Raw genomic sequence first — 21802 nt, forward strand, 5'->3', positions numbered from 1 at the left:
TCAGGAACAGCACAGAGCGGGAGGGTTGGTCTTTTGCCCCACCCCATAGTGTCCTAAATTGTTGAAAATTTCAAACCGGTACAGTAATAGAAATAATGAGTTAAAGTTTTTTCCATAGAAGCAACTGAATCGTACTGGCATGCTTAGGTTTACAGAAAACGTTAAAAAGATTCACAGTACTATCGAATAAACATAGAATAAATATTCCCTAATATCATACATGGAGCTAAGCTAGTGATACAACAAATTCCCAACCAATGTCATAGTTTGAGTCAGTGGGCTTATTTGGTTGAAGTTGGCACTGGGAACCAAGATTGCTGGCGGGGTCCCTGGAAGGGCCAAAGACCACTCCTTTAACAGAGCGTGTATCTCTCATCCCAGCTTTAACTAGGTCTTGTTGCCTGCACATTCAGGGGTATTTATGAGTATGTAGTGAGGTAATCTATGTGACAGTGGTATAGACATGCTGTCACCTACCATATGCTTCTCTGTAGCTGATGATGATACAAAAGGGACCCCTGTGAATGCCCCAGGATAAACTTCCTGCCACTGATGACAGAACAAATCAAAGCACAGCAGACACCTGAAGTAGCTTCTTGGTGCGGAAAAAAAAAAAGCTGCATTATCATACATATTGTGTAGGTAATTTATACAATATACCCATTGGAATTTCCTCTGACAGCATCCCAATACTTCATGTAAAACAGTTCTTGAGCGTTAAAAGAAACAGACTATATATCCTAGCCCGATCACTTTCAATCCCAACCAAACTTCTGTGGGAAGCTCAAGTTTCAGGCTGTGGAGTGAGTGTGAAGTTGTGAAATGCTCAAAACGAGGGGCTATTTGTGGCTGTAATGCAAGATGAGGCCAGCATGCACACTTGATCCCCGAGAGGCGGCGTCTGTCGGAAGGGCTAGCATATTTCAGTGGTTTCTGCTGAGGAGAGCACGCCAGGAAGAAAACTTAATACGGCTAGGCTGGAAGGGGGATCGCTCTGTCCCAGGTGCAGCCTATCACAGCAGGAAGGCTGTGTGAGGGAAACAGGTTGCTTAAATACTTTTCCAGCTCAGTTGTACAATCAGGGCTTCTCACTTAGAAGCACAGGACTGGCAGTGCCGGGCCGTCAAAGTTTCCTCCTTCCCAACATCAAGATAAAGTGAAAGCAAGCAGGCACTCGGAAAATTACTGGTGTTCTTCCTCATCAAGGCGCATGGCAGAAAATTGGTCACATTTCATTTGGGTTCAGTATTTCCTGTACTCAAAGCTATCCATAGCAAAGCCCCTAGAAAGTAGTTTCTTCTTAAAAAAAATTTTTTTTTAATTAATTTATTTTTTATTTTATTTATTTTTTTGGCTGCATTGGGTCTTCGTTGCTGCACGCGGGCTTTCTCTAGTTGTAGCAAGAAGGAACTACTTTTTTTTTTTTTTTCCGCTGTACTCGGGCCTCTCACTGTTGTGGCCTCTCCCGTTGCGGAGCACAGGCTCCGGACGCACAGGCTCAGCGGCCATGGCTCACGGGCCCAGCCGCTCCGCGGCATGTGGGATCTTCCCGGACCGGGGCACGAACCCGTGTCCCCTGCATCGGCAGGCGGACTCTCAACCACTGCGCCACCAGGGAAGCCCAGGGACTACTCTTCATCGCAGTGCGTGGGCTTCTTATTGCGGTGGCTTCTCTTGCTGCAGAGCACGGGCTCTAGGCACATGGGCTTCAGTAGTTGTGGCACGTGGGCTCAGTAGTTGCAGCATGCAGACTCAGTAGTTGTGGCGCGTGGGCTCTAGAGCGCAGGCTCAGTAGCTGTGGCGCACGGGCTTAGTTACTCCGCGGCATGTGGGATCTTCCCGGACCAGGGCTCGAACCCGTGTCCCCTGCAAAGGTAGGCTGATTCTTGACCACTGCGCCACCAGGGAAGTCCCGAAAGTAGTTTCTATATGGCTCTCTTAAAGCACAAACTTTTATAACTGGCTTTTCTGCTTATGGTCGCTCTAAGAGGCAGAGGCATCTGAAAAGGCTATGTGAGCCACCTCAGTTTGCATTTCTATGAGAAAGATAATTTATTCTTTAAACTGAAATTAGACATTCACCCCATATCTAGTCATCTGAGGCAGTGACATGCTTTTCCTGAGAGGAAGAGGAACCAGGCCATTTCCTGCAATGTTCTTCCTGCCTTCAAATCTAAATACTCTATCAATATTTTTCTACTGGGTGAATTTTATTTTGAGCAGTGATAAACTACCCCCAGGGAAATTATTTACTTTGCAATAGGGTCTAAATTCAAACATCTCTATTTCTGATTCCTTGAACATAAAACAAAGGCTGAAGTAAGAAGGACATTAAAATAGTTAATCCAAACTGCAGACTCCAGCGTTTGCCTCTGTTTCTTTCATAACTCTGGTTCCCAGGGTCAGTTGGCATGCTCATTCCCCCTGGATTTGATTGTTAGGTGGATAATGACATTCTACAAGGCAGGTTTCAAAGGCTGGACCCTGTGAAGGAAGGTGTTCAATAAATCAGAGTGTGAGCTCCATGGGAAAAGGGGTTTGTTTTTTTTCACGCTGTATCCCAGGTACAAGAACCAAGCCTGGCCCCTGATGAATGTGCGGAAGATATTTGTTGCATAACTGAGAGGGGAAGTACTTTGCCTATATTGGACTGAGCTATTCTCAAATACTTTCAGAACCATTTACCAATAACCGCCACTCATAACTTACTTTGAGGTGAGCATATCATTAATACGTTGAAAGGTGTTGCACATTTAAACGACTTTTTTGAGAAGAAAACAACCTATTGAAAAAAACAATATATGAGATTTAAAAAATTCCATTCATTTAACAAAGGGTTATTTACTAAATATTTGTTAAGCAACTAAAATGTTAAGACAACACATATTGTTATGAGGAAGATCATGCTGAGATTAATCAAATGGACATCACCCTCGAGATGCTTGTGGTGTGGGACTTCCCTGGTGGCGCAGTGGTTAAGAATCCAGCTGCCGATGCAGGGGACACGGGTTCGATCCCTGGTCTGGGAAGATCCCACACGCCACGGAGCAACTAAGCCAGTGTGCCACAACTACTGAGCCCGTGAGCCACAGCTACTGAAGCCCGCGCACCTAGAGCCCGTGCTCCGCAACAAGAGAAGCCACCGCAATGAGAAGCCTGCGCACTGCAATGAAGAGCAGCCCCCGCTCGCTGCAACTAGAGAAAGCCCATGCGCAGCAACGAAGACCCAACACAGCCAAAAATAAATAAATAAAATTGATTCTTTAAAAAAAAAGATGCTTGTGGTGAATCTAACAGGGAGACAGACACAGACATGTGTTCCTGTGTATTGTACAGAGAATGCTGGGGAGGACCCGGGAGATCCGGGAGGCTGACAGTTCCAGGGAGACTTCCAGGAGGAAGAGGACTGTGTCAAACACATATCTGTGTATCCTTACAGCCGAGCAAAGAGTAGATATTCATGTTTGTTGAATGAATGAATGATCCTTTCTTCATCACTGAGCCTGAGTCCTCAAGTTTAAAACAAAGCAAAAAACTCAAAATTAATAAATAATATGGTGTTTTAGTGGATCAAAGGAAGAGACCACATCTAGATCACAGAGGGTAGAAGAAATCGAGGGTCCTGAAGCAGATGGGGATGAAGTGCAAACTTCCAGGCTCAGGGAAGGACGTTCCTAAAGCAATGGAGGGGGAGGGGAAAATGGAGAGTGCAGGAAGTCCCCGGATGTAGCTGAAACAGGTGTGGGAGATGAGGATGGAGCGGACCGAGCATAGGAGTGAGCAGGGCAGGCTGCTGGGCTAAGGGATTGATTCCCGGGTGGGCAAAGGGAGGTGCGGGGAGCGGGTTCACCTCGGGAGAGCATCCTGATCCGGGAGAGGGGATGCATTGTACTTGGACCAATGACCCAGCACAGGTGGGAAGCTGGACAGAAGAGGTTCAGACTAAAGGCAGTGAGACCACTTAACTTTTCTATTCCAGGTGGAAACAAGAGCCGCAAAGATCTTATTTAGGAGATGGCCAGAGGGATTTTTTTTTTTTTTAAATCCGGAGACTTTAACGAACTGGAATGGAAAAGACAGATGGTTAATTATACACAGGGTCGAGGGTGAGGTGTGAGATGAGGGAAGAGGAAGGATAAAAAATGACTCCAAGCCCGAGCCTCAGTGACAGGAGTAAGGAGAGTGGCAGGAACAGCTGGTTTTATTGGGGGTGAGGCGTGAGGGTGAGAGCGTGAGGCTGGATTTAAACCTCTCAGGTGCAGTGAAGACAGCTTGCTGGGCATGTCCGTCGTGCAGTGCAAAGCCTGGGGGTGATCACACAGTAGTAGCTTGAGCAGCAGGTGTCTCGTTTTTTTAAATGATGTTTTTATTTGAATAGGTTATACTGTCACATTTGGCAAGGTGAAAATGAATTCCCCGTCCCAGCCCTGGTTCCTAATTTTTCTCTCTAGAAGGAACCACTGTTTCCAGTTTCTTGAGGATCATTCTAGAAATATTACATACGTATGTTTTGTGTGTGCGTGCCGCGCCGTGCGGCTTGTGGGATCTTAGTTCCCCAGCCGGGGACTGAACCCGGGCCATGGAAGTGAAAGCCCCGAGTCCTAACCCCTGGGCCACCAGGGGATGTGTGTGTTTTCATGCCCCCAGGAGGGTTAGGTATTTTTGTTTTTTTAAAGGCTAGAAGGCTTGTATGTCTTTGAGACAGAAGGGAAAGAACAAGAAGAGAGGTGGAGACTGTGCAAGAGGAGTTACTGAAGCAAGGTCTGGAGGAGGTGAGAGGACATAATCAGGGATGCAGGCATATGCTTTAGCAGGAGGAGTTGACCCATTTCAGAGTCAGGAAGGGCAGGCTGATGGCAGTAGAGGTTTCTGATGCTGCATCACTTAGAGGACCTACGTATCCTGGCTGAATGGTGGCAGAGATGTGGGTAGAGGTAGATCAGTGGTTGAGGAGGACGAAAGGGAAGATATAAAATAGCCACTGTGGCTACTAGAAGGTGTCACAGGGCTGTCAGATCCCAAAAGAATCAATCCAAAAAGGTTTATTTTGATAATTTATAAAAGAAAAATCACCATAGCAACTTAAAGTTATTTACAGATTTAAAAATAAATTTACAGAAATGTGTACACGTCATATTACATTAAATAGCTTTAGTTAAGATGTTACAGGTAGTGTTGAACATACACAACAAAACGTAAATCAAGTTCCAAACCACATAAATGCCCTCGAAGCACGCTCAAAAACCACTGGACGATGGCCCAGGAGAAACTGGCAGAATGAGCTTTCAGAGACCAGCAGTAAAGACGGTCACCCCACTGGTTGCAGGTGCTGCGGAAGTAAGAGTCACCCTAACCTTGAGCTGCGACCAGACACTGACACGTAAGACAGAGAGAAAACATGTGAGAGTGCTTTTTTTAAATTTAATTATCCTGGTGGAGCTCATAGAACACAGGACTTGAAAATTTATACTCTGATCCCACACGAAGGTGGGATGATGCTACTTGTGGCTAATTGGGCATCATACTTTCTTTTGCAGGTTACATGGCAGGCAGTCTTCCAGCGTGCTGGGAAGGGATGGGTGAGGGGCACGGAAGCCATGGCTTTGGACTGCGCTGTCCCTGCCGGCTCAGGGCTTCAGCCACTCGTTAACAGCCCCAGGGGAATGACACCATCCAAAGCCTTGGCGCTGACCCTGGTCTTGGATGCTGCCTCTGGTAAGTGCTGGGCACTGTCCCTGCAGCCAGAGAGGGAACGCCTGGCAGCGGCCTGGGCACGCTCCCCTCAGTGAAGTTGCCAGGCTGAATGATACAGTGGCTGGCAGCTCCGTGGAGATGCTGAAGTTTGAGAGCTAAGTGTCAGGGAATGTTGATGACAGATAAGTTTCTGAGGAAAGTGTACGAAAAAAGGTGTTTACCAGGACCTGAGAATTACTATCCAGCTTAAGCAAAGGTATAGAGGGGTCCATTTCTGCTCGTCCCTTTAAGTATGGTCTTGAAAATAAACAGAACTCCCCTCTTTCAGATTGCCTGACTTGCAGCCAGGTATGTGACCCTGAATTGTAAGTTCTAGCAAATGTGTTATTAATAATTAAAAACAGCTAATTTTACGCATCTGGCAACTAGTGACATTTCATGATTACAGGCCTTAAAAATTTAATACAGTACGATTTTTTCTTATATATAGATTGCTTACACATTAAAATATCAAAGGCACTGCTAGGTTACATGATAAACAAAAATACATCGAGACAGGATTATTTATTGGTTCCTTCAGTTTCTGGGTCCACCGTGATCCCTAACAGCCCAGTTTTGTGCTTCGCCTTTGGAGAACAGTGTGAAGGTAATGGCGCCAAATACGTTGACAGCAGCAGCAAGGCAGAAAACAGTTTGCCATTCTCCAACAGTGTTCTGCAGAGAAGGAAAGAAAAAATGCAAATGAAAGAGGATTTTGTTTGTGGTCCGCTTTAAAAAAAGGTGGTGTCACAAGATTGTTTTTATATGGCAGTAGCATTATTCATAAAAACTGGAAACAACCCAAATGTCCATCAACAGTGAGATGGTGGCATGTGTGTTCCACGGACTACTTACAGCAACGACAACGAATGACCCACAACGACATCGATACGCCTCACAAACAAAGAGTGCACACTGAACGATTCCACTGATATAAAGCCCATAATCTACGGTGTTAGAAAGGAGAGTGGTTCCTCTTGGTGGGGGTGAAAGAGAAAGGAAGGGCTACCCGGAGGCTTTGTGAGGGAGATAACGTGCTGTTTCTTGATTGGGTGAGCACTGGTCACACAGATGTACTAACTTTCTGAAAATCTGTCCAGCTTGTGTACTTAGGATTTGTGCATTTAAAAAATGCATGTTACACTTCAATAAAAACGTTTACTAAAAATAAAACATTGGCATGTCCTCAACTCATGTGTTACGAGGAAAGTATTAGTATTATGCCTGCACATCATCTCCCAAGTTCTCAGGTATGGGGTGTCAGGGGCAGATCGAGTAAGGATGAGTTAAGATGGACACAGGTTCAGCCTGGCCTGAAAGATCCTGCAGGGCTCTTGAATGGCACACAACACAGAACATAGATGGGATCTGTCGGTAAGAGATCAACAAGACACAGTGTGTAATCCAGTGGTGTAAAAATATCCAGTAGTTATCTAAACCTCTGGGTCGTGTGACTATCTTTAACAACGTTTTTTTTGGATTTTCACAATTTCAATGTAACCAGAGTTTGCAGCAGTTAGAAAAGAAAAAACCGAGCAGCTGAACTGGCAATGAGGAAGAAAAAGGAAAGGCACCAGTAAGTTGGCATGAAGTCATTTATGTAGGAAAAAAGGAAAAACACGGAGAAAGAAAGGAGTACTCTGTGGTCAATTATACTTTTCTGAGATGAATGTATTCTGGTGGAAAAAAAAATCTTAGAAACCATCTTAAATTTTAGGGACTATTTAGATATGCTTGCTAACAACGTGTTACCATCCTAGAGCAGAAGTCGGTCAGTAATTACTAATTACTAATTACGGTCAGTAATTACTAATTACTAATCATATACCCGAGAGACGGGTTTAAGACAGCTTCTTAGGATTCTAAGAAAAAGCTGCTCTGTGTGATCTGCTGGATAAAATAATACCCCAGTGTTACCTGGAGGCAACGGGTGACTTAAAAATCAATCAACTGTACCAGAAATCACACAAAGCTCCTGGTCTGTTTTTTAACAAAAACTCCACCAGTTTTTAGAGAATGCTGTTTGGTCTGTAACGGAATTGAACCTCAGACACACTTTGACCTTTATTTCATCATTATTATTATTATTATTTGGCCACACTGCGAAGCTTGTGGGATCTCAGTTCCCCGACCAGGGACTGAATCTGAGCTACGGCAGTGAAAGCGACAAATCCTAACCACTGGACTGCCAGGGACTCCCTACTTCATTATTTATTTATAATAAATAAATAATTATAAAGTGCGGTAAACTTTAATTGTAAGCAATTACAATTGTACGGGTAAATGCGTTTCTCCTTTTTAAAAATAATGGCTTTTTTTAATAACATGAAACAAATGCTGTAACAATAGATCTGAAATCCAGTTCAGTTCCCACTTCACAAACATTCAAGACTTGAATTCAGGAGTCCAGATCTTCCCAGCAGAAGTGCCAGGACTAGTGATAATGAATGAAATTACTTGTGGTAGTGTGCTGACTTAGGTTCCTGTGTTGCCACAATGCTGCATGAAGATAAGGGTAAACATCTGTGATGGGACATACTGAGCGGCCCCAACATTCCTTTCTGTTATGTGAGAGAAAATGAGGCACTGATTCACTTGAGTAAGGAATTAGAAATGGTAGAGCACCACCTGCAGTGAACACCCCCGTGTCTGAAGTCCGAGTATTTGGTAATAAGACAATTTGTAGGCATATACTGAAATTCTAAGGATTAGACAGTGTTAATTTCATCACAGAGACAAAACAGAAAATTAAGTCTCTTTTACAGGTTAAGTCAGCCTCTTGAAGAACACATTTCACTAGTCCTTTAGATTTTCTTAAGCAGTAGAAAACTGGAGTTGGAAAGGGCCTTTGAGGTCGCTGAATTTGATTTCTTACACAATATAACTCAGTGTCTCTGCTTCAGGCCACACAACCCCGGGCCCGCCGTGTTTCTGGGGCCTCAGTGCCCTGACACAGGCCGGATACCAGCCCTTCCCACACCCTGGCTCACTCCTCCAGGCTCCTTCCCCACAAACTGGTTGTTCCCTCCTCTGTGTCCACAGCAACAGCATACATTTTTTCTGCAGCTTTGTCACACTGTACTTTCATTACATATAATCTCTATTTTTTTTTTTTTTTTTTTTTTTGCGGTACTCGGGCCTCTCACTGTTGTGGCCTCTCCCGTTGAGGAGCACAGGCTCCGGACGCGCAGGCTCAGCGGCCATGGCTCACGGGCCCAGCCGCTCCGCGGCATGTGGGATCTTCCCGGACTGGGGCACGAACCCGTGTCCCCTGCATCGGCAGGCGGACTCTCAACCACTGCGCCACCAGGGAAGTCCTTTTCCATATAATATCTAAATAATGAATTTCTCAAGTGTAGAATCTTATAATTTTGCCTTTGAATCCTTAGTATCTGTCACAGTAATAAGCACTCAGGAAATGCCAGTTGAATACATGTTTGACCGTTTCAGGGCTCACTAACTCAAAGGGCAGCCCGTTCCACACAGTAACAGCTCTAAACAGAAAACTTGCCTATTGTCTCCTCGTACCTGCTCTCCATCTGGCTTTGTGGAACTACCGAGAATAAGTCACCATCTTTCAAATCTGTGAAGACACCTATACGTCTTCCTAAGTATTCTGCTCTTCTAAACGTTCTGGATTATTTCAACTGTTCCTGTTCATTCTCACCTGATTTCCTGACACTTTCGTGGTTCCATTTCTGGAATAATTCTACATTGCCAATTTTTATTTTTTCAAACCAAAGATACAAGTTATTTATCTGGTATAATATCACAACTTTTAAGTACTTGTGTGGTTTCAGTTACAAGATCTTCATTTAACTTAGTTCTGTTGTTCTGTCTAAAATTGAAAGTGTTCTTTGAAAATATACTTTCCCACCTATTACGGTATTTAGCTTTTTGTTGCTGTAAATAATTGCATAAGAATAGACAATCAGAATTTTATCCTTAATTAAAATATACTCAACTTTGACACAGGTGTGCAGCTTCAAATGAACTGTTTAGAGCTTTTCAGTTTATAGGCAAATTATCTACTTACCTCAGGGGTCAGACTTCTAGCAATGATGGGACCAATCATTCCAGGTATAGTGGCAAAGGTATTTGTGATGCCCAGGAGGATACCAGCATACCTGCAGAAACATTTTCATAGGGGTTTATAATTGTGTTACACATTTTTTTGGGGGGCGGGGGGCACTGCGCAGCTTGTGGGATCTTAGTTTGCCAACCAGGGATCGAACCGGTGCCCCCTGCAATGGAAGCGTGGAATCCTAACCACTGGACCGCCAGGGAATTCCCTGCATCACACATTTAAATAGCTTCTGTCCATAGATAGCTAGACCATTCCCAGGCTGTATTCTTGTGAAATTTTATGTCTAAATGAAACGTCTTACTGAAATAGGACTAAATATTTGGGGAGTGAAAAACTTACATTTCAATAGTTTTAACATCATATAGAGAAACACAGCCATTGAAATGATCCCTTTTACAGTGAAATAGAAAAGTGCTGAGATATGATTTTCATACAAGGCTGTATCTAGATAGGAAGCTTCATGTGCCTTAAAATTTTTTAAGTTAAAAAGAGAATTTAGGGCTTCCCTGGTGGCGCAGTGGTTGAGAGTCCGCCTGCCGGTGCAGGGGACACGGGTTCGTGCCCCCGTCCAGGAGGATCCCACATGCCGTGGAGTGGCTGGGCCCGTGAGCCATGGCCACTGGGCCTGCGCGTCCGGAGCCTGTGCTCCGCAACGGGAGAGGCCGCAGCGGTGAGAGGCCCGCGTACCGCAAAAAAAAAAAAAAGAGAATTTATTTCCTGATTACAAAATGTATGTCATTGTTAAAAATTTTTTAAAAATATTACAATGAAAGTAAAATTACTTATAATCCTTCTATATAGAGATAATCAACATTAATATTTTGGTAAATATCCTAATTATTTTTTTCTGTATATATTTTTAATATATTATAGAAATGAGATCATACTGAACACACAATTTCACAACTTACCTGTTCAACTTATTATGTATCTTCTTGTTGCTAAATCCTTGCACACTGTCCCAGAAATAGACAAGTTGGGTTTATATATATTGTAGTGTATGACAAAAATGCATTTTGAACTCTGTCTTTTCAGAATCTTTACTGTCCTCAAAGCTAGTACTTAGAGGTACTCGTTCTCTAATTCAAGTTTGCTAATTCTGACTCCATAGTCTCCCTGAAAACGCATGTTTTATTCCCCTTTATTATTTCCAGTAGCCAGTGCAACATCTATGCTCATTCAGTATGTGCTGACCACAGAAGTGCGTGTGACCCACAGGTGTTCAGGCCCACGCGTGGTCCTGTGAGGCTGCACTGCAATGACTGCTGAAGCTTGTCCCATGGAGACTAGCACCACTTCTGCGCTTTGGCGCCAAAGGGTCGTACAGTATGCAACATTTCGGATTACATGCTAGGGTCGCTGAACATTATTTTAAGTTGTTGTGTGTATCGATAGTTGTGTGTGTCCATTGAAGAACCTGGGATTTTGTCCTGTAGATGGACCTACATTCTGGAGTTTGTAGACTGAGGCATCATTTAACATGGAGTTATTGTCCCCTGTATTTCCTGCACACTGGTAGTATCTAGACTCGAGATCCTAAAGGGTTCATTAGATTTACGTTTGATATTTTTAGCAAGAAAACGTAACGGTGGTGGTGGAGTTAAAAACTAGTTAAGCACGGACTTCCCTGGTGGCACAGTGGTTGGGAATCCGCCTGCCAATGCAGGGGACACGGGTTCGGGCCCTGGTCCGGGAAGATCCCACATGCCGCAGAGCAACTAGGCCCGTGCACCACAACTACTGAGCCTGCGCTCTAGAGCCCGCAAGCCACAACTACTGAGCCCGTGAGCCACAACTACTGAAGCCCGTGCGCCTAGAGCCTGTGCTCCGCAACAAGAGAAGCCACCACAATGAGAAGCCCGCGCACCGCAACGAAGAGTAGCCCCCGCTTGCCACAACTAGAGAAAGCCCGCGTGCAGCGACAGGGACCCAAGGCAGCCAAAAATAAATAAATTTATTAAAAAAAAATTAGTTAAGCAAGTAAATGGCATTTATTAACTTATCACCTAGGTATATTCAAAGTCCAATTAGAGCTTTTAATTGTTTAATGAGATAATCAGTATTATAAAATTGTGGTCCAAATGAAAGAAACTTGATGTTTATTAGACCATATAGTCTTATTGTGGGATAATACTATTTCTATTAGGGTTTAGGATCCTCTATACCTTGGTTGCAGACTACTTATCTGAAATTCCTCTCCCCATTTTAGACATGGAAAAGTGCCCGCAATGGACTGAATTGTGTCCTCCCCAATCCATACCTCCAATGTGACTGTATCTGGAGACAGGGCTTTTAGAAATTAATTAAGGTTAAATGAGGTCATAAAGGTAGGGTCTCAACCTAATAGGATTGGTGGCCTGCCAAGAAGAGGAAGAAAGAGAGATCGGGCTCTCTGTCTCTGTGAGCATATATGGAGGAAAGGCCACGCGTGAGGACACAGTGAAAAGGTGACTGTCTGCAAACGAGGAAGAGAGCCTTCACCAGAACCTAACCCTGCTGGCCCCCTGACCGCGGACTTCTAGCCTCCAGAACTGTGAGAAAATCAATTTCTGTTTTTTAAGCCACTCAGCCACATGGTGTTTTGTATGGCATCCTGAGTTGATTGACACAGTGCCTAAATAAAATATCCTGCTGAGCCGAATTCAGTTATCTATAAACATCACAAATTTTTATGTGGAAAACTCGTGCACACAGGGTACAATAACAAAACCACGTGGCACAGATCTTTTTGGCTTATGCCCTTTAGGGAGCTGATCTTAAATTAACCAAGCTTGGCAGAACCTGTCCTTTTTTTTTTTTTTTTTAAAACCATTAACACCTTGGCAGTAGGAGGAACCGACTGCAATGTTGCCAGGCCTTTTCAGTGACAGATATTAAGTGCAGATGAATGCTGCGAAATTCTAAATGTCAGCACCAAGAAGCTCATTCAAGTATTTGTATTACACTTGGCCAGGAAAGGCCATGAAAGATTGATGAGAGCCTGGAAAAAAGAACATGTTGTATGGACTCAGTCTGGATTCTGTGCTATTGGAGTCCTAGAATTCTGTGGGCTTAATGGTTAAAAATCTATCCAAATCCCTTGAATCTGGGCAACAAAATTATCCATAGAAAATATCTATTTTAGTCTACAGAAGAAAAGGCTTAGAAAAATACCATGTAGACATATATTTATATGCTAAGAGGAATACTGACTGCCTACTGAAAAACCTTATGTCAGGCAGGGTTCTAAGTATTTTATATAATTTATCCCACTTTAATAGTAAAATGAACCCCAACAGGTAGGGATTATTATCTATCTTCATTCTATAGGTAAGAAAGAGAGACTATAAAATGTTACCCAATTTGCCTGATTCCAAATCCCTACTTAATATTGGGATGTTATAGCTATAATGTTGGGGCTTATGGTGAATGAAAAACTAAGCAAGAGAAAACTGATCTTTCCTACAGATTGAATTCAGTGATGACTGTTTTCAATAAGGCAGCATTATAGATATATAAAATGTCCATCAACAGATGAATGGATAAAGGAGATGTGGTACACATATATACAATGAAATGTTAATCAGCCATAAAACAGAATGAAATAATGCCATTTGCAGCAACATGGATGGACCCAGAGATTGTCATACTGAGTGAAGTGAGTCAGACACAGAAAAGACAGATATCATATATCGCTTATATGCGGAATCTAAAAAAAAATGGTACAAATGAACTATTTACAAAACAGAAATAGAGTCACAGATGTAGAAAACAAACTTATGGTTACCAGGGGGTAAGGGGAGAGGAGGGATAAATTGGGAGATTGGGACTGACATATACACACTACTATATATAAATAGATAACCAATAAGGACCTACTGTATAGCACAGGGAACTCTACTCAATACTCTGTAATGAACTATATGGGAAAAGAATCTAAAAGAGAGTGGATAGGGAGTTCCCTAGTGGCACAGTGGCTAAGACTCCATGCTCCCAATGCAGAGGGGCCCGGGTTCGATCCCTAGTCAGGGAACTAGAGCCCACATGCATGTCACGACTAAGAGTTCACATGCCACAACTAAGGAGCCTGCCTGCTGCAACTAAGACCCAGTGCAACCAAATAAATAAATAAATATTAAAAAAAATGAGTGGGGCTTCCCTGGTGGCACAGTGGTTGAGAGTCCGCCTGCCAATGCAGGGGACACGGGTTCATGCCCTGGTCCGGGAAGATCCCACATGCCGCGGAGCGGCTGGGCCCGTGAGCCATGGCCGCTGAGCCTGCGCGTCCAGAGCCTGTGCTCCGCAACGGGAGAGGCCACAACAGTGAGAGGCCTGCGTACCGCAAAAAAAAAAAAAAAAATGAGTGGATATATGTATATGTATAACTGATTCACATGAAACTAACACAACATTGTAAATCAACTATATTCCAATAAAAATAAAAAAAATAAACTATAGTCTCCTTGAGGATAGAATCTGGGTCTGCCTAGGACACATACCACTTTGGACAGTAGATGCTCAGTTAATATCTGTTGAATAGATTTTTTAAAATGTTTTATTTTCCCGCAATTTATCTACTATTCTCAGAGTAAGGGAGGAAAAGTATGAACCAAACCAAATTGTTGATTATGAAGATACTCCTCAAATGTGCAAGAAATACATCCCTCACCCCACCGCCTCGCTTGGATACAGCCAATTCTCATCACAGTTTCCAACCAATTATAATTATAATGCACAAAGGAGAGCCAATGGTTCAAACCATTTTAATAGTAAATACCAGTTATTGCTGTCATCCACCCATCCATTCATTCATTTAACAAACAATTCTTAAGTATGTCACTTATGTCAACCACTGTGGAAGACTCTGGTGTCCAACAATGAATTAAACATAGTTCTTGTTCTCAAGGAGCTCACAGTTTACTTAATGAGAAAGATTATGGGCCAATAATGGAATAAAACCTAGTAGCCCGAAAAATCAAACTATGTTAGCGATTCATACCAGGGTTTACAGAAGCACAGAGGCAGGGCCTTAATCAACCCTCTGTGTGGGCGGGGGACATTTGAGGGGACCAGGGAGGGGATGCCTCAGGAAAAGCTTCTTAGAGGAAGTAGTGCTGGAGTTTGGCTGTAAGAGACGAGTGGGTGCAGAGAAAGTACAGGGAGGGGATGAAAACGTGTGAAGTCTCGGCAGCTGTCAAAGTAACAGGACAAGGGCCCACGCGGCACGTCCAGACATGGGAATTGCTGGGCTTGCCCAATTTCCACTCATTTTCAGCCGTTTAGCTTGAGATTTGAACTCTAATGAGGCCTAGGAACTGTAGCCTGTTAGTATCTTCCCAAACTTTCTTTCACTGTATTACTTTCTGTTCTAAGTTTAAAGGCAACCACGTGCCCACTGCATTCCTGAAATATGCCTTTGATGTTCAGAAGCTCTACTGTTTTCTGTGATCGCTCATTGGTTTTTAGCTTATTTTTCTAAAACAAACTGTGCACTTGAAACATTTATAATGAATACTATATTAAGATGTGATATTGGTGGAAGGTCTTCGTTTCATAAAGGTTTTCTTCTATATGATTTAATATGTGTGAGAAAAGTCGAGGTTATAAAAGCCAAATGATTTGCAGTGAGACTGATGTGGTCATGTGTCACAGCTAGTGTAATCTCTCAAGTCAAATAAAAATTAGATCTCTTATTTCAGCCATACAAGGCTTATTTTGTGGTTTACCTGGAATAACTATGTTATTCTTATATTATTTTGAATTCCAAGTATTATTTTATTTCTAGTCTGTTTTACTGATTTGTACTATATGGAACTTTAATAAAATTACTGTCATTTTAACAGCAAAATAAATAAATAAAAAAAAAAAGGACTCATAAAATGTCAGGGCTGGACCAGGGTGTTTCAGACCGAGAGTTCAACCAACCCAGCTGATGCCTGAAGCCCAGTTCCAGGATACTGCCTGCAGGCTGCCCAGTAAATGCTTCAGGACAACACCATATCACCCTCCAAGCCAGCAGAAGCTTACCCAGGTGCAAGCAGGGTTTCGCGTTTGTCTTCGACATCTGCTACGGTGCTTGGCACAGTGCTTGCTTAATGACTAGGTCCATTAATCAGCATGCTATGACACTGAAGTTTAGTGATGACAAATCCACCTAATTGTACATCCAGTTCCTCTCTCTCCATCCTGTCTAAAAGGACATCATGGGAGACCTTGCTGAAATCCTGATATACCAAATATACTGTGTATACACGGTCGAAAATGATGTTGAGAACTTTGCTATTTTGGGGCTTAGTGACCCAGTGGTGGCTCCTTAGTGATCAGTATTTTCTTTTCCAAGAGCTCACCAATCATCCCTTTAGTATTCTGCTTGGATTGACTTGTGACCCTGATCATGGCACCTGACTCAAAGTTTGCCAGAAAATAATAATGAAGTTTATCGCATTATGTGCAAATGCATTTATTACATTATGAGTGAAGTGTTCTCTCTCTCTCTGTGCTCTACTTAATCCTCAAAACAATTTTATAAGGTAGGTACCATGGATATGTGTTTTTTCCTTCTCTAGCATGCATTTTCTTTTTAAATTAATTAATTTTATTTTATTTTTATTTTTGGCTGTGTTGGGTCTTCGTTGCTGCACGCGGGCTTTCTCTAGTTGCGGCGAGCGGGGGCTACCCTTCGTTGCGGTGCGTGGGCTTCCCATTGCAGTGGCTTCTTTTGTTGCGGAGCACAGGCTCTAGGTGTACAGGCTTCAGTAGCTGTGGCTCGCAGGCTCTAGAGCGCAGGCTCAGTAGTTGCGGCGCACGGGCTTAGCTGCTCCGCGGCACGTGGGATCTTCCTGGACCAGGGCTCAAACCCGTGTCCCCTGCATTGGCAGGCGGACTCCCAACCACTGCGCCACCAGGGAAGCCCTGGCATGCATTTTCATCTTCTTTTGACAATAGCTCCAATTTCTATTTAATGATCCAGTTTTCCTTCACTGCCAGTTTGAGAGAGCATAGTGGGACCCTTGCCAGATTCCAGAGCTCTGGCAGACTTCAGGCACCTGATCAGTCCCAGACTGCACTGCAGCTTCATGAAATGGAGTGCGTGGCTTACCACCCTCCTTCTGGCTGGGTGGCTGCTTAGCCACTTCTACATTCCTTATCATTTTTATTTCCCGTATTTATTTACTTGGTTTTATAATAAAATCACATTAACTGAGGCAACCAAAGTACGTATCTCTTCTCTGCTATGAATTCTTTTTCCTGAGTTTTCAAAATAACTGCTAGTGCCTCTTCAGTGACCAATTTGTAAGATCTTTTAAATAAGTCATTGAGAGGCACCTTGATGTAGCAAAAAGATCCCGGGACCACAGAGTTGGAAGACCTGGATTCAAGCCTCCGGTCTGCCGTTTGCTAACTGTGACTTTGCAAGTCACACAGCTCCTCTGTGCCTGAGTTTCTTCATCGGCAGGCGGACTCCCAACCACTGCGCCACCAGGGAAGCCCTAACCTGTGAAATTTTTTATCTTACCCCAAGACTCTTCTTCCTCCAGACATCCCAGTTTCAGTAAGCGGCACAACTATCTGCCCATGCAAAATACATGGAAATTATCATCCTTGGTATCTTCCTCTTCAGGTCTAATCTACTGTCAAGTCCCACCTATTGTAATCACAAAGATCTCAAATCTATCTACTTCTTTACATCTTCTATCCCCATTCCAGGCCATCATCACCTCCTATATGGATTACCGCAATAGCCTCCTAATTGGCTTTCTCCACTTGTATTCGTCCTCACAGAGTGACCTTAAAATACAGAGAATGTCACTTCTTACTTGCTTTGGATACAATATAAAATGCTTACTATAGGCTCCTGCTTACTTCCCAGTGGCTTTCTTCCCTGCATCTCAGCCACAAATGACCTTCTCTCAGTTACGTGCAATACACTGTTATGGACTGAATGCGTGCTTCCAAAATTCATAGGTTGAAGCCCTAACCCTCAGTGTGATTGCATTTCGAGACAGGGTCTTTACGAGGTGATAAAGGTTAAATGAGATCATAAGGGTGGGACCCTAATCTGACAGGGCTGGTGCCCTTATAAGAAGAGTAAGAGACACCAGAGCTCTCGCCCTCTCTGCACACACCCATACACGCATACCTGAAGAAAGGCCGCGTGAGCACACAGCAAGGGGTCAGCTCTTCTGCAAACCAGGAAGAGTCCTCACCAGAAAACAATTGTGTTGGCACCTTGATCTTGGAATTCTAGCCTCTAGAACTGTGAGGAAAATTTCTGTTGATTAAGGTCCCCAGTCTATGGTATTTTGTTCCGGCAGTGCAAGCAGACTGAGACACACACCAGTTTCTTCTTCCTGTCATGTAAATTCCTCTATCGGGAATACTACTTCCTTTTTGCCTAACTTCTTACTCATTCTTCAGGCTTTAGCTTAAATATCACTTGCTCAGAGAGACCTTCCCTTGCTCCCTGATCCGCATTATATCCCCCTACTATATTCTCTCAACTTTCTCTTCAAAAAGTTGGTTTTTATTTCTTTCATGTCCACCACCCTAGACTAGGAGCTCCACAGGCCACAGTTGTGCTGTTGTGGCTGGTAGGCATTTGATAATTACTTTTTGAAAGAATTAATTATCATCGTAATATATTACAATTGTTTATTTTTTATTGTTTCTTTCCTAACTAGACTAATCTCATTGTGAGCAGGAGCTGGGTTTTATTTTCTGTAGCACCACGTGGAGGACTGATGGTATAGCAGGTACTCTCTAAACGTTTGTTGTATGCATCAGAGGACTGGACCAGACCAGGGTCTCACGCTCAAAGGTACAAGGGATCTAAAGGATCCCTTAGATCCCTGAGGATCTAAAGATACAGATTCTAGTTCAGTAAGTCTGGGGAGATGCCTGAGGATCTGCATTTTGCACAATCATGCCGCTGCTCCGTGGACCACAGTCGGCATAGTAAGAGACAAGAACACTCCAAATCCTTCCTACTTCTAACTTTCTATGATTCTATAAACCACACACTCATAGTTTATAAAAACAATGCTATTTGTTTAACTTATTTCAAGGGAAATCCTTTCCAGATTCCTTTTCTAATCAGTAGCATAAAGGAACAGTCCTTTAATTATTTCCTATTCCTTGAATCCTTTTCTCTACTTTGTAAATCTCAAGTCCAAGTCTCAAGCCCGAGCAGAGATTTGTTTAGGGCAGTGGGCTCGCCCTGGTCCCCACGGAAATGGCATCTTACGCCTTTATTCCTTCCGCTTCAATGGGCTCTTTATTATTTCAGTTAGGTTTGTATCCAATCTTTCAAACTTTCACTACGTTTAACAAAGTTCTCTTGAGATTAATTTACTTTCCAAGTAAATTAAATTACTTTTTTAAAAAAAATTAATTAATTTACTTTCCAAGTTAATTTACTATTCTTCTTCTCTTTCCTTATGTTAAAACTCCTTCAGTTCTTCTTTTTTTTTTTTGGCTGTGCTGCATGGCATATGGGATCTTAGTTCCTTGAACAGGGATTGAACCCATGCCCCTGCATTGCAGGCGCAGAGTCTTAACCACTGGACCGCCGGGCGAGTCCGAAACTCCTTCAGTTCTTAACTCACCAATATGTATACTTAACAAACATTTTCCAGCTTGTAAAGTTCACAAGATTCTTCCCTTATTTCTTATTTCTCATAAGAAAGAGCTTTAAAGAAAAGTGTTGACTGACACACAGTAAGGTCAACACACAAATAGCGTTTTAGAAAGAATTTTGACATGGTAGTGAATATGAAAGTCTATTTTCATTCTTCCATTCATGTAATTGATTGACTGAGCACTGACCATGGCCCAGCACAGGGCCAGGTGCTGGTACTTCTGGGGTTAATAAGACAGACTTGGGCCCTGAACTCTCAGAGATTATAGCCCCAGAGCTTTTGCTTAGGCTACATTTTGTTTCAAACGGTTTCTTGGCCCAATACACAAGTGTTGCTGGTTTTCTTTCTTTGGTTCCCCACTGTTAAGGGTATGTAGCACTGAAGCTCCTATTTGCTTAGTATGATCAGATAAATCAACCACTCAGCAAGAATGGACTGGGGGTGCCTCTCCTTCTGCGGAAGCTGTGATATGGATACACAGGACGTCTCAGTCTGAGGAAGCTTACATGCAAATTGGGGAGGTAAGAAAGAGAAGAGTTACATTTAGAAATAATTACAAATTAAGGTATGGTATCCAGCATAAAATTGTAAATTGAGAAAAGGAAGAGAAAAAAGCACAACGGCCTGGAAAGGCTTAATGAAGAACTGGGATGTGAACTGGAAAGGATTCGGATGGATGGAGAGGAAACGGCAGTGGACCACAGGCCGAGAATGAGCCCCTGTAGCATTATGGAGCGGCAGACAGGACTCCGCCCAGAGTTAAGCATCTCCCATACTACGGAGCCTTCCTGGACTTCTTTTATATAAAACGAGAGACTGGATTAGAATGATTTCAAAGGTCCACTCAAGCTCTGTGAGCATCAGTTTGTTGGAGCTTATTTAGAAGTATTTATTGAAGGGATGGGAGACAAGGATTAACAGAAATCAGAAGATTCTGTGGTAGTCTAGGTGGGAAGAACTGGGGGTAGGGGAAAGGTGGCAGGAGACCACTGGCCTTTTCTCCAAAAATAAATTCATATTCATTATTTAAAAAAAAATTAAGTGTATCAAATCCCCTGGGTTAAAATATTTACATAATCCCCTCCTCTACCTTGTCAACTGGCACAGGCCCAAAGAATATTTCCAGAGAAATAGCTGTAGAAAGAATGCTGGGATTAAAAGTAAGATTTTAGGGGGAAGTTGTGGCTCTATCATTTACTAGCTGTGTGGTGTCATTCCTAGAGTAGTCAAATGCATAGAGACAGAAAGTAGTAGAATGGCAGTTGCCAGGGGCTGGGGCGTGAGCGGGGGGAATGGGAGCTAGTGTTTAATGGGTCCAGGGTTTCAGTGTGGGAAGATAAAAACGTTCTGGAATGGATCATGCTGATGGTTGCATAATAATGTGAATGGATGTACTTAATGCCACAGAACTATACGCTTAAAAACGGCAAATTTTATGTTATATATATTTTACCACACTTAAAGGAAATAGTTTCAAGTCAGTCAGAACGAATCTTTATATATCAGTACTCACGAAGGAGCAATGTCCAGATGGTTGATGCTAAATCCAGAGGAGCAAAAGCCTCCCAGTGTTGTGGATATGGTTAGGAACGCAACAGCCAAAGAATAATCACAACCTATAAATCCAGCGGCTACCAGGAATACTGCAGGTCCAATCATTCCTGGAGTGAAAAAATTATAAAAAGAAAAAAAGGAAGCCCCAGCATTAATATTTGCTTGCTCTTTAATATAGCATAAATCTGAGATTTGAAATTACTGCCATCTACTGTAGAAACAGTATATTGCCTAGAAGACTCAGTTTAAATTAGTTTCATGAAAAAAAAATTTGCTGGAAAACATATAGGATTAATGCAACTATTATAAAACATAAAAAACAAAAATCTCACTATGCAATGTTATTAAATCTACGTGTGACCAGCACTCAAAGTTCTACAATGTTTAAGAAAAGAACAAGAGAATGACTGAAGAATATGGTTCTAGAGAGAAGCAATAGTTGATACAGAATGTGATTCAAAGTTCACATAACCAAAGAAGATAAACTAAATAATAAACTTTGCTGGATAAAGTTAGAAAAACACTCCATCTAGGTTTTGACAACTGAAAACGATACGTGGAGTTTATTACAGGCAGTTAAGCATAAAATACAAGTAATACAGGAAGGGACCTAACGAGTGGGCTGCTGTTTTCTCTCTGTGTCAATAGCAGTGCCATCCAATAACTCTCTGTGATGATGGAAATGCTGTATTTGTATATGCTGCAACCAAGGAACTTATTTTTAAATTTCAGTTACATTTAAACAGCCACATATGGCTAGTGGCTACTGTACTAGACAGAGCAGGTCCACAGAAAGCCAAAAAAGAAAAAA

At 42.7% G+C, this 21802-nt stretch overlaps 1 protein-coding gene across 6 annotated transcripts in view; it reads right to left on the reverse strand.

Annotated features, from left to right (window-relative positions):
- Positions 1-5026: 5026 nt before the first annotated feature.
- The window catches only part of SLC17A5 (solute carrier family 17 member 5), a 54589-nt gene continuing 37813 nt past the window's right edge, over positions 5027-21802 (reverse strand). For 5 of the 6 annotated variants that reach the window (XM_073789353.1, XM_019929292.3, XM_019929294.3 and 2 more), the window contains 3 exons: positions 20951-21098; positions 9770-9860; positions 5027-6408 (listed from right to left, as the gene is read on the reverse strand). In XM_073789353.1, the coding sequence (XP_073645454.1) occupies positions 6271-6408; positions 9770-9860; positions 20951-21098 (377 nt within the window). In that variant the 3' untranslated portion in view covers positions 5027-6270. The remainder of the gene's footprint in view (positions 6409-9769; positions 9861-20950; positions 21099-21802) is intronic. The other variant, XM_073789355.1, reaches the window with a different exon arrangement.

The sequence above is a fragment of the Tursiops truncatus genome, chromosome 12 (assembly GCF_011762595.2).
Source record: "Tursiops truncatus isolate mTurTru1 chromosome 12, mTurTru1.mat.Y, whole genome shotgun sequence".
Classification (NCBI taxonomy): domain Eukaryota; kingdom Metazoa; phylum Chordata; class Mammalia; order Artiodactyla; family Delphinidae; genus Tursiops; species Tursiops truncatus.